This window comes from Antennarius striatus, chromosome 4 (assembly GCF_040054535.1).
Source record: "Antennarius striatus isolate MH-2024 chromosome 4, ASM4005453v1, whole genome shotgun sequence".
Taxonomy (NCBI): domain Eukaryota; kingdom Metazoa; phylum Chordata; class Actinopteri; order Lophiiformes; family Antennariidae; genus Antennarius; species Antennarius striatus.
In genome coordinates this window covers 3,697,319-3,711,493 of record NC_090779.1, presented here as the reverse complement: position 1 = coordinate 3,711,493, position 14,175 = coordinate 3,697,319, and the positions used below count along the sequence as shown (strand labels likewise).

Here is a 14,175-nt window from a genome sequence, read left to right as displayed (position 1 = left end):
AAACAGGGGAGGAAGCGATTGATAACAAGCAGTTCCAATATTTGACACTTATTTGCATATTTAATGTGCACAGTTACTCAAATGTTAATGCCTTGACAGATTGGGCTTGGGCAAATTCATATAGAAGAGAACAGCAAGCATTTAATAGCTATATGTAATTGCAGTGGGAAATGATTACCAAGCATTTGTTAGAGGAGGCTCTTTTTTTTTCGTTATGGGGGACCGAACTTTCTTAGAGTTTCATAGGACAGACTTTGGAGAGACTAAAATACAGATAATAATAAGTAAGATACAGGATTCAAAGCTAGATAAACTATGAATGGCAGAAGGAAGCAGGGCAATTCTTAGTGTGTAATCTGAGGCAGTCATCCTAGATATTTTTAACCATTTTGATCTTTCTGAACTTGTTCTTAACATCCAGTGTGTGGCATTTATGTCACTGTTTGGTGAGTATGGTAAGTATGTGGGCCTTGAGATCAGACAGTTTTTCACACTTTGTGCGTGACAATGCTAACCAGGGTTTCTTCTGTCCTGAGTGGAAGGATATCACAGTACTTCTGGGAAGTAACGTCACAGTCAGTCGCAAGCTTCTTTCCTTACTGACCTTAAAAAGAGGTCATGAGCATACCGGGAGAGCTGCAGATACCATACAGTCCAGATGAAGTCCTCTCATTTGACCTCTTGTCGGGAAAAAGAAAGAAGAGAGGGGGAGTGTGTCTTAACGTCGAACAGCGGTACAATAACACGGTCATGGTTCAGCAGATTGTATGCATTCGTGAATTTGAACTTCTATCAATCTCCGCCTTGAACGACTTTCCTTGTGAATTCCAGTGTTATGATGAATTGCATTAATCCGTGAGCCGATGAATCTGTCTCTACATCAACAATTGCCAGTGTTAAATTTTTTAAATTAAATTATTTAGGTTTTTTTTTTTTTGGGTGGGGGGCATTTTGTCATAACAGACCTCACACCTTCAACATATTTGCATCATCAACGATAACATCTGGTGAAAAAAAAGAGCTGATGGGTAGAAGCCAATAGGCTTGTGAAATTCCCGTGTCCCAGAATCAACAAACACCTCTCTCATTACAATATGTTTTCAACCAGTTAATACATTGAATTTTGATAGACGTTCATATTTTTATCCAGATATTAGCCTTTATCACAGGGAACAACAAGGTTTGTTAACATCATAGATAGTCAAAACAAGAAGTTGACCTTGCCAGTGTTCTCCACAAGAATATAATGATCGTGTTAACCTCACTCTGCAGACAGAGTGTTCATCAAAGAATTAACCAGTTGGTGACAGACACTTTAAGTTTCACATTCCATTATATTGGCAACAGACATCAACATGCTCTTAAAGTCTCAAACTTAATGTTATCCCTCCAAGCAGAAATCCATGTCTTTATTTTCATAAATCCATGTCTCTGACATTGATGATGTTGAATGGTTTTTCAACTGTTCTATGTCATTCTTAATGTGTCCAAAAGTGGTGTCGAGGCTCTTACTATTGAAGTGATTCTGTTGTACAGATCTTTGGTGTAGTAACAACTCTTGTCCATCTTTTTTGCTCGTACTTTGCCAATTCCGCCGCATTTTTAATTATCATTGTTTTCATCTGCTCCGGCTAAAGCCCCTTTGTTTTGATGAAGATCCTGCAGTTGTTTGTCCAGGTGTTGTCAATCTACCCGTTCTTCTTCAATTGTCGGGCATATTTAGCGATATCAGCATTCATTGTAGCATGATTCTCATTAATGTAGACATTTTTTACTTTCAGTTTGAAGTCTTGTTTCAGAAGAGAAATCTTGTGCTTAAGATTTGTAGGACTTCATCAACACTGCAAGTGGTCTCTTACCCCCAAATGGTAATGGATAACATGTCTCATTCTGATATGAAGCGATAGATCTCCAGATCTCTGAGTTTAGAAATCACCTGTTGCTCCAACAGTGTTGCACTCAGTTTCCTCTCCTGTTCCGAATCCTGTTTGTTTTAAAGCAATAAAGTCACGACAGAATCCTGTCTGCTTTTGATAATAGCAGCTATCCAGTAATCAAACTTCCGTGTTTGTTTTTCACACAATCAGATTCTTGTGTCTTTTTTCATCATCTCGAGGACAAGACATTTTTAATCATCTCATCTTCATCTGCTTTTTTCTGAAGAACGGTTTGTGAGTATTTCTGGAGGCTATTCCAGCTGAACACAGCCACGAGGCAGAGTACACTCACGAGAAGTTGCCAGTGTATCGCAGCATCAGATTCTGTTTTTTTATTTAACATTCAATGTAGTGTGCTAATATTTTTTTTGAAATGTGTTTGTTTTTTCGATAGGTCACCATTATTCAGAAGTTTGTAAAAGATACATTCATTCAGAAACTGCTTACTTACTATGATTCGTGCACTGGTCAAGAGCAATGAATTACTGAGAGGTCTTCAGCCATAGGTCTGATTAAAACCAGTGTTAAAAAGGTTGGGCAGGGCTGGAACAGGAATGGCTATATGGTAAGGGTTCTAAACAATGATAAACTTGAACATAGGGTTGACACACCATGGACGGTTCACCTTGGGCTGATGGTGTAAAGTCTTCTTTCTACAAGCAGCCGTTAACAAAGAGGGTTGGCGATCTCCAATGGAGGATTTTACATGGCCATCAACAGTCATTATTGCAGTTTTGAATCCAAATGTGTCGGAAAATTGTCCGTTCTGTTCTCACGAGGAAACTATTTTTCACTGCTTCCTAGACTTTCAGATACTCTACAATCCATTCCTTTTTTAGAGGGAATCTTTTTCTCATTCGGTTTTGTTTTTGACAAACAGATATACATTATAGGTTTGAAATGCAGGAAGAATCAAAAAAAGGACTGGCAAATTCTAAACTTTCTTCTGGGCCAAGCAAATGTGGCAATTTATCTAAGCAGGAAGGAAAAGGTTGAATGTTCGTCTGCAGTGCAGAAGCCATTTTAAAAAGAATGTGTCAAACAAGAATCAGAATCGATTTTAACTATTTCAGAGCTATGAATGATTTAGATACTTTTACAAACCTATGGTGTGTCAAATGTGTCTTCTGTTCCGTGTTAAATGAGGAACTCCTGATCAGTCTAGTGTTTGGTTTAATTCAATAATATTTTGCCCACATTTCAAATGATAAGATTTTTTTAAGTGTGTGTTCATATTTGAGTGAATCTCTCTTGGATTTTGTGAATGTAACTATCTTGTAATATCAACTTCATGAATAAATGTGATTTTAAAAATCAAATCTCTCTATATCTGCTTTGATCTGAGAAGAGAAGGAGTGTGTGGCATCTGCACATCTATTCACTCTATTTTTTGCTTTTTTTATATATTTGTACACGCTTTTGAGTACCATAATTTAACGACGGTTACGTTTTGGGAGTTTGCGTGAGGAACAGACGAGAGTTTGGTATCTTTGCGTGCATATTCACTCTGTTTTTTGCTTTTTTATATGCATCTTCACTTTCATTTAGTGACAGTTACATCGCAGTTGCGTTCAGTACTTTGTAGGGCTTTTGCAGAGCTTAGGAGGCAATATGGTAGCCCCGAAATGGGCAACCGCAGAGGAAAAGCCGCACTGGCACGGCTCACTCACCAGCATGCTATCAAGCTGACCCCACCCCCCAGCTGCTCGGTTGGGGAGGTGTGTTTAGCGGTGGGAGAGCAGGTCGGATACAACATCGTTAAAGCAGCCTCCCGAATGAAAAAAGCAGTGGTGATGTTTCAAGATGAAGTTGAAAAGATGCATCAGGTAGTTGTGAGCGGGGCGGTGATTGAGAATAACTTCACCCCCGTCCTCCCCCTGGCTAACCCAACTAAAACGATGATCATATTGAACGCTCTGCCGTACCTCAGCAACGAAGCCCTGGAGAGGGAGCTGTCACGACATGGTCGGCTCCTGAGTCCTATAAATTGGTTCCCGGTCGGCAGTGCCATTCAGGCATGTTACGCCTTCTGGAGACAGCTTATGATAATCCCTAATCGTATCAATGAAGAGCTGAACATCACACTCACGTTAAAAATTATTACTATGACTACAAGGTTTATGTCACCAGTGAGGGCATGAAATGTATGGTGTGGATGGAAGGGACATCTCATGTGCCACTGTACGAAGGGAGAGGGTGAGCGCTGGCCATCGACTGCTGTGAAGCAGGCGGCAGTGATTGTGGGGGGCCGGCGGCCGAGGCCGCTATGCAGCTGGCTGCTGTGGTTGCCGCGAAGCCGGCGGTTGCAGCTTCTTACGCGGCTGTAGCGGCCTCCAGTGCTGCGAGGTCGTAGCCGGTGATTCATTACCCACTGGGTCACCGGCAGCCGACCTGGAGGCGTGCAATAATACACAGGATAAAAGTGACAGCGCAAAGGTTAAATAGCCGGTGGCCGCAATCCTTGTGGTGGCTTACAGTACTGCGGTCCTTATGTCACAATCGCAGCCTTGTGAGGTTCAAACTCCATCCCCCACTGAATCACCGGCCATCAACCCAGAGGTCACAGGTGACAGCACAAAGGTTAAACAGAGCATGGGTGATGGCACAAAGTTAAAACAGTCGCCGGCCACCAACCCAGCACCACAAAATAACATGCAGGACACCGCTAACAGCACAAATGATGGACAGTAATTTGGTGGAGGCTAAGGGGACCAGAGAGAGAGTTGGAGAAGGAGGAAGAAGATTATATTGTGATAGACGAGGAATTATTAAAGATAGCTCCTAAAAGAAGACACACTAACACAAGAAGGAATAAATCGACAACAGTTTGAAAGAATTCATAACAGAAAAATATGAGTCACAAAAGATTTAAAAAATTCGGTTCGAAAGGCAAAAGTAAGTAAGGGCAAAGTAGAAAATTTCTGTCCTGACCTCAACATGTTTCTGGATCGTGTCCAATTGTATTTAAAAAATCCAGAAGGAACTATCTATCTATCTGTCTACCTATCTTCCTTCCCTCCCTCTCTCCTTCCTTCCTCCCTTCCTTCCTTCCTTGTTCAGTTGATTGCTTCAGTGTCTTCAAAAATGGGTAAGATTATTTTTCCAAGCTGACAAACAGAACCAAAGCGTCTTGGTTTAAATAACACCACAGCCTCAAAAACACAATCATTGGGTGTGAGTTGTGTTGAGTAGTGATGATGATGATGATGATGATGATGATGATGATGATGATGATGATGATGATGATGATGATAATGATGATGATGGACGTACATCATGTACATCATACACATCATGTACATCTTTGCTGGTTAATGATGTAGATAAACAATCTGAAAACTTACTTGTGCACAGCAGAGCAGCAAAGGCATGAATGGCTGCCCTGAAACAGAAACAGAGGGAGCAGATACAGAGTCTCAGACAATTGTTAGCACATATGTATATGTGATACACTGCTGCAGCTGTGCACACCAGTATGGCTATTTTAGCAGTAGCACAGTGTGTATACAGGGTGGGAGTGTTTGTGTGTGTGTGTGTGTGTGTGTGTGTGTGTGTGTGTGTGTGTGTGTGTGTGTGTGTGTGTGTGTGTGTGTGTGTGTGTGTGTGTGTGTGTGTGTGTGTGTGTGTGTGTGTGTGTGTGTTGGAGAGGGGGGTTGTTATTGTCCTTATGTCTTTCTTTTACCATTGGAGTTAGAAAAGTAAAAGAAAGTAGAACATCTAATTATAGAAGATTCCACCTTGTAACACCTTGTAAGTGGGATGTATGAAATATGGGATATATGGTCTGGAGAAAGTAACATCAACACCCCATAGGTTACAACTTCAGGACATGTCAAAATAATTAATTAAATCTCAGACTAAGACAACATTTTTCTCTAATGTCAGACCTCATGTGGCCTTTTTGTCTTTCCTGTTTTGCGTTTATTCCTTATTTTATCTGCATCTCTGTGAACTTCAGCAGGAAACCAACACCCAATGTATTTATGTTAATGTAGATGTTCACCAACATTGAGACTGAAGACAATTCAGGTGAGGTGGAAAGTTATAGTCAGCAATGTAGATTATAGACTACCTGTAAACAAAACTGTTAGTTCACATTGTTTTTAAAGTATTGAGTCTATGGAAACAAAACAGAGTATTCAAACATAAAGGACTGACTTCTGATTACCAGGAAGCGCATCAGTGCATCATTCACGTCATTGTGGTGGAATACCTCAGTGGATTAAACCTTGGCTTAGCCTCTACACCCTGAGGATAAAACTCATTCAGCAGAGGTAGATGTAAAAGTCACATTATGATACTACAGTATTTATTTCCTGATTATAAAGTATGTTGAGTTGGCTCCACGCCAAAATTTCTCAAAGAAAATAACTTTTTATCCACTTCTTAGATACATTTTGCTCTTTCTTTTAGATCTAAACTATACCTTTTAAATCAGGGGTGTCAAAGTCAAATACACAGAGAGTCAAAAATAAAACAAATTTGCTACAAGCCGAGGGTCGGACTGGTTAATTGTTTATTAAAACATATTGAAATGAACATAGCCTATTGAACCAAGAGCTAACACTGTATATTATTTAGTGATTAAATAAATAAAGCAATATTTTGTAATGGCTCCGTCAACGGCTTCAAGGGAAAACATTTTCAACAAGCAGGCAAAAAAGTAAATGTCTTTCAAAAACAAAATATGTTCCTTAATATCAAGAGGAATGCATAAATTAAATTGCATGCATCATAAATTACAAATACATTATTGTGCATGCATTATTGCATGCACAATAAAAATATTGTGCATACACACTAATAATGCATTATTGTGCAAAAAAAAAATGTAAACATAATTTTGCTGCTCTACGATCCTGCCAATCACTGCTTTCAAAAATAAAAAAAATAGTAAAATTAAAAAAAAAATCAATTCAGTTGTATCCTTTCTCATGGTTCTTATCTGCAATTTTCCCTGAGTCCATTCAATTGAAATAGATATGAATAAATAAAATAAAATACAAAAATCTGTGGCATACAGACAAAACAATACTCCGTTCAAAGAGACATCATGTCTTGAAGAAACAAATGTAAACGTTTAACTGAATTTAAAACTGAAAATACTTTACTGCTGTTTGATGCTCACTTGTCTGAGGCTGAGCCTGATATTTGATGGTTTCTCATTTTTTGTACAAATTCATGAATGTTCAGGGTCAGGCTGTGAGCTGAGGAAATCCTCCTGATTGAGTGAAGGTGTTAATCAATCAGACGGTTCCTGTAGGATGTTTTGTTCATCTTCATCAGCGAGAACAATTGTTCATGCAGGTCTGTGCTATGAAACATAGAGCGTCCGAGCAGCTTGGATGCACAGTTGTGACATTGTGTCGGGGATGAAATGTGCAAACTCTATAGAAGACACACAGGTTTACCTTTTACCTCTCTGAACATACACTCTGACTCCCACCTGGCTTGAAACCCCCCGGTTCTAATAGTAATTAAAAATCATCCGGCAGGCCATAAATATTCCGCCATGGGCCAGATCTTGCTCGTGGGCCTTGAATTTGACATGTGTGTTTTAAATGGACAAAGGAATTCAAGTTTAAGATTACTGAACTGTACGATATCTGTGAATAGCTGAGAAAATGGTAGTGGTCCCCTGAGCAACTTCAGAAAAGCCTAATTTTTCAACTTCTGAATTTGCTGAAAATGTGACATTGCCCTGAACTCACCATTTGGTTGCAAGTATTTTATTTCTCAGACTAAAACACTGACAGAGCGTTATATCTCAACAACACATAGAGATATTTATACTTCTCTGGCTTTGCAAAACCACAGATATTTGTGCAGAAGAGCTACAATGCAATACTGTATGTAATCTTCTTCTTTCTTCTTTCCTTTGGCTTTTCCCTTCAGGGGTCGCCACAGTGAATCAGTTGCCTCCATCCAACCCTGTCTACTGCATCCTCTTCTATCACACCAACTACCTTCATGTCCTCTTTCACTACATCCATAAACCTCCTCTTTGGTCTTCCTCTAGGCCTACTGCCTGGCAGCTCAAAACTCAGCATCCTTCTACCAATATATTCACTATCTCTCCTCTGGACATGTCCAAACCATCTCAGTCTGGCCTCTCTGATTTTATCTCCAAAACCTCTAACATGTGCTGTCCCTCTGATGTACTCATTCCTGATCCTACCCATCCTGGTCACTCCCAGAGAGAACCTCAGCATCTTCATCTCTGCTACCTCCAGCTCTGTCTCCTGTATTTTCCTCAGTGACACTGTCTCTAGACCAAACAGCATCGCTGGTCTCACCACAGTTTTGTACACAAAACTCTTCTATCACACATCACACCTGACACTTTCCTTCACCCGTTCCATCCCGCCTGTACACGCTTCAGAACATTAGGTGGTAAAAATACATAAATAATTGAAAAAAAACCAGCTTGATCATAAAGATGAAAAAAAAAAATTAAAAAATTGAAAGTTGTATTAAGTATGACAGTTCTTGTCCATGCATACTTTGTAGTTCATAATTTCCTATTGCATGCGTTGTATTCATTAATGCACTTCATGTCCTGAGTTCATAAAAAACGTATCTTGTGATCAAAAACATTGATTTGAATCTCAATTTTGAGGCTTTTCTGTAAATTGTTTTAAAATAAACAATAAATATAGAAACTTCTGATCAATCCATATCAATTTCAGACTTAAAATAATGTGGCGTTTTAAGCCCCACCCATATTGGATCAAACCACACCCACTTCCGGTTTAACTCCCACCCATTCCGAGTACAGATACGGATTCAGATCATTTAGATGTTTGAACAGATACAGATACAGATAGTGGTGTACTCGCTCATTCCTAGTTAAAATCTTATCCAGAATTGAGATTCTTCTGCTGCATGCTTAGCATGAGCTTGTGTATGTCCACTCTTTCTGCTGTTCAAAGTGTGTCCTGCATTGATACTAAATAAAAAGACAGTATATAAAAAATAGTTTTATTTTGATGCTCACCACCCAAATAAAGCTGGTACCAGGATACTCTGCAAATTCGAAATTTTGGAACTCCTGTCATAACTGTTTGCACGGCACACGGCCACTCTGACATCCCTCCTTCCCTCGTGGCTCTCTGCTCTTGTGAGGTTGCTGGAGGGAGCATGGGAGTTTGCCCAAACAGTCCACATATGCTTTGTGGACCTGGAGAAGACTTACAACCTTTGGTAGTGCTTTGGTAGTAAGTAGTTAACAACTCATTGCTATGGGCTCTCCAGTCACTCAATTCCCACGATTAAAGTCTGGTTTACATTGCCAACATTCTGTCAGGTTTTGTTCATAACTTTTTGGGACAGAATTTCTAGCCACTGCCGAATGGCAAAGGGTGTCGGGTACGGCGGGCATTGGATTCAATCTCTGCTATCTGCTGATAACGTGGTCCAACTCGCACTTGAGTGGTTTGCAACCGGGATAAAAGTCATCAACTCTAAACCAGAAGTCATGGTTCTGCACAGTGATGCAGCTGCTCTACTGGTCAGTGGTGGTAAACAGACAGATGAGATTAAAAAAAAGCAAGGTTCTCCCTTACCAATTGGTCTAGGTTCCAACCCGTACCTATGATCACGAGCTCTGGGCAATGACAGAAAGGGTAAGATCATGAGCACATGCAGCTGAAATGAGTTTCCTCTATAGGGTGACTGGGCTCAGCTTTAGAGATGATGTGAGGCTCTCAGACATCCTGGAGAGGCTCAAAGTAGAGCTGGTGCAACCCGCATTGAGTGGAGCCAGATAAGGTGGTTCAGGTATCTGATCAGGATGCTCCCTGGACGCCTTCCATGGGATATGTTCCAGGCATGTCCATCTGGGATAGAAAAAGAGCCAGACCCAGGACTCACTGGCGAGATTGGTTGCCCTGGGAATACCCTAGAATCCCAGGAGAGGGTGGAAGTCAGCGGGAGACAACAATGCCTGGGCTTTTCTGCTGAAACTGCTGCTCTCATTATCTCAGATCTGGGTAAGCAGCTAAAAACATTGGACGGAAGTACACGTAATCTTTAACTTACAAACATTCGGAGATACGAACAAACACACGCTGCCATATCTAAATATTGTACTGCAGTGTGGTGGAATAACCAGTGGATTAAAGCTCGGCTTAGCCTTTACAACCCCAAGGAGACAATTCATTCAGCAGAGATAGCGCTGTTAAAGTTACATTTTGATACTACAGTATTTAATTTTCTTTATGTGCCGTTGGGGCAGCAGTGGCTCAGCAGTAGAGCAGACGTCTTATGACCTGACATCTTCCAGACATCAGCAGTTGGAATCCCACTCCCGCCAGACATCATCAGATGCCTGGTGGGAGTGGGACTGTGGAAGGTGTCGGTTCGTCTCCCGGCCACTGCCGAGTCGCCCTTGAGTCAGGCGTCATCCCCTTACAAACTGGTCAATTGGGGCGCCACCCGAAGTCATTCCCCATTCTCCTCACTCTGCCTCCCCATGTACTATTGTGTTACTGTTTTCTTCATCTTCTTCTTCTTCTGTTATTTTTCTAGTAAGTCTTAGGGAATAGTACTGTCATATTTAGAATAGTGATGACATTAAATGACCTTATGAAATATTCAATTACAAACAGCCTCTTGGAACCTTTTATGTTCTCAAGTTGAGGTCTACCTGTATATTGTATTGAAATGTGGTTTCGTATTCTATACTCAAAGATTGAAGTATCTGCACAACATCATTTTGACCCACAAATTTATAAATAAAAGCCAAGTGGCAAGTTTATTTTAAATGTTATTAGTACCATCCCGTTATTAACTAGTGCAAAGGAAATGCCCATAATTGCATAAAAAATTAGTCTGATTCTGACCTTGTCAGAAATTCCAGTCAAAGGAAAATGCCCCCTCAGTGGTCTATAGTAGCTCACATTCACAACAAAAGGTGCGGAGAGCAGTGGACTCGCATGAATCATTTTCACCGTATCACATATGTATAACTACATAAATCAACATGATAGATAAGTCTAATTTCCTTCCCATAAATACAAAAAAATGTCTCCTGCTAGGTTGTTATCATTAAATACTAGATGTTCAAATTTTTGAATTTCTGTAAATTATCCAAAGTAGAAGCTTGGTTTGAAATTTCGAATTCCCGTCTTCTCATTGTATTAAAACAGCTGGCTTCTGCATGAAAGGAATGCAGAAAGCTCACACCTTGGGCTATAAATTTGTCATTCCACAGCATCTGATTTCCTCACACCAACTTGGAGTTTCCAGTTCCCAAGTGACTGATCAGGGACTGGTATGCCTGGCATTGAGCCAAGCTGAGAGGTTGGTACTCTTGATTCTCTCGGCATGCTGCTCTGGTACACTGGAGGATTCTTAATATCTTAGGCAAATGGCATTATTTCTGACAGAGACAGATGGAAAGATGACATATGAGCCAGATGGAGAAGAAGATGGTTGGTGGTTTATTTAAGAGATAGAGAGTATTACGACGAATTACGACGTGTTGAGACCAAGGATAAGGTGATAACCTGCCTTGATATTCCTTTGACCCATATCAGCAAATCTTACTGCAGCCTGCCATAGAAATTTTGACACTTCTTGAATTATAGTTGGAATTTTGTCTAATGTTTTATGTAAGCAGATATATCAGGCATCACAAAATATTTAATAAAATATTTAATATTTAATAAAACCTGCAATACACAACACAACATAGAACATTGAAATCAGAGTTCACTTCCATTATTTTAATGCAATTTCATGTTTCATGTCACTGTCTATCTGTCTGTCTGTTAGCCCATCTTTTTGTTGTTTGTTGTTGTTTGTTACCCTGACAATTTGTAAGAGGTCTTTAGCTTTCAAGGTGCCATTCAATCATTAACTGTACAGGTCACCTAATACAACAACGGGATGGGAGTATATGTTCTGCACTGACACTACAAGAAAGGCTTTTAACTCACCCAAAGATGCTGACATGCAGCTTGTGGGCCTGGATGATTGGGACTAGTGGACAGCCTATTATACAAAGAACTTGTCAGATATAGACACTAGCTCCGTCTCTTTATCTTATTTGGGAGAGATGCCGGCCAGTACAAAAGATGAGGCGGGGTCATCATGACTCTGATTATTCTCATGATTATTTTGCCCACTTGTTTTCTGAGAACAAGAAATTATCTATTCGGAAAAAAGGAAAAGAAAGAACAAAAACCATCCCTCAAAATTAGAATTACAACATTAAAGGCACAAGAATGAACAGAAGTGATTCACGTAATCCACCAGGAAGCAGGACCTCGCACTTTAAGTAACATTTCTTTTAAAAATTGACAACACCAAACTGTCTGAGGTCTAAAAACAAAGTGAAGAGGTAAAATTGTTGAATTCAGGATCCAAGATTAACTTGATGGGGACTACAATTTTCACCAACATTTGTACCCAAATCATGAGATCATGAGTGAAATTCAAGTTTTTTCTTCATGCTGACTTTCCAATTCCAGCTACATAGAAATTTGCACTACACAGACTGGTAAAATATAAATAGATATTGAACGTCAGAGACCCATTTCTGTGGTCTGGCTCTGGGTTCTGGTCATGTTGTTTGTAACATGACCATAGCCATCCCACATTTCCTAGAGGTGGAAGCAATATGATGCAGACCTGAACATATAAATGATTTCTGTGTAGGTTCTCAGTCATCCAGGTCATGGTTATCCAGAAGCTGTTGAGTCGATCCACTGTACGTTAAGAAAGTTCTTGAAGATGTTACGTCTCTCATCCAAAAGAGTTCGTCAGAACTGAAGAAGACTTCTTCAGAACTGAAGAAGTCTCTTGGATGAGGGACTAAACGTCTTCAAGAACTTTATCAACGTCCAGTGGATCGACTCAACACCTTTGGATATAAATGATTATACACCAATCCCAATTTCTTAAGAAAGACAGGTTTCTAGTTGAATGGCTCCAGCTCTTCTTGCCCTTCCAGTATTTCATAATACTCATTGAAATTTTCAGTACAAATAAAAGCTTTTGCAGGTCAACAATGTCGCACGCATGGACTAAACCAACCTTTGTTAACCAGAACCGTGGTGTGTCTTTCAGATGCAAAGTCTCCATTAACAATGTGTCATAGAATTTTCTACCAGTATCTTGTACCCTTCTGTTTTTGAGTTTGCATTTGAAACCACTTTATCTGGAGGGCTTAACACGTATGCAACACGAATGTTTGGCAAGAACATGAAAACTGAAATTATCAGAAATAAGCAGTGGGTTGCGCTACGTGTTTGGTGTTTTGTCAATTCAGAAAAACATACTTACTTGACAGTGAGCAGATGTTTGGTTGTATACTGAGGGAGGAGGCTGTAAATGATGTCCAGTCCATGGTTTTCTCCTATCAGTTTTGCTGTGGAAACTGTAAGGAGGTGAATAATAAGCTTAGAACATGAATTCTAGCAAAATCAAAGTGACAAGTTTCCGAGACACCCATTCATTTTGCTTTCTGATTTAGTGTAATCAACATGTAGCCCTTGTCAGTCTCCATTTGTTAATCTCATATTGCTCTTATCATCTGGTTTGTTTATTACGGTAAAAGCAATGCACTGCCACACCACTGAGATTTTTATTAATTGTACTTAAGACAGAAAATCTTTACAAAAAACAACAGTCTGAATTTATAATGGTATGTGGGAGTAGAACTACCTGATGAAGAAAGTACTTGGATGACCCATAGGCAAGCTGATGCCCTTCTGGCCTGCTTGATGTTGTGTTTGAGCAGATTCAGAGTCAGTAGCACAGCACCTGCCTTTTCTGCCTTCAGACCAATATGGCGGTCTGCAGAAAAAGAATTAAACACATATTTATGACAGAACAGCATTTGGGTTTCTAATATCAGACCAAGAGTGTAGTTAAAAGGCTGTTGCTGATTTATGTGTGTTTGCGTGTGTGTGTGTGTGTGTGTGCGTGCGTGCGTGCGTGCGTGCGTGCGTGATTGGTCTTCCCATCCCCACTGTTTCAAAACTAATAATCCCTCTCTCCAGTTTGAATGGATCTGTAACTTACATTCAGATTTTTACATGCAATCTCATTTTAGAGTCTTAATAGTAAAGCATTCACTGGATGCCATCACCTACAGACCCTTTCCAAAAAATTAGAATGTTGTGGAAAAGTTGTTTAATTTCCATAATTTCATTCAGAAAGTTAAACATTCATATATTATAGATTTATGGCCCACAATTTCAACAATTTCAGGTATTTATTTGTTTATTCT

At 39.9% G+C, this 14,175-nt stretch overlaps 1 protein-coding gene across 1 annotated transcript in view; it reads right to left on the bottom strand.

The window, feature by feature from the left end:
• Positions 1-14,175, bottom strand: part of LOC137594001 (cytosolic carboxypeptidase 4) — an 83,572-nt gene that overhangs the window by 52,531 nt on the left and 16,866 nt on the right. The window contains exons 5-7 of the mRNA XM_068313175.1: positions 13,608-13,739; positions 13,227-13,320; positions 5,282-5,319 (exon numbers count right to left, since the gene is read on the bottom strand). Coding sequence (XP_068169276.1) covers positions 5,282-5,319; positions 13,227-13,320; positions 13,608-13,739 — 264 coding nt within the window. The remainder of the gene's footprint in view (positions 1-5,281; positions 5,320-13,226; positions 13,321-13,607; positions 13,740-14,175) is intronic.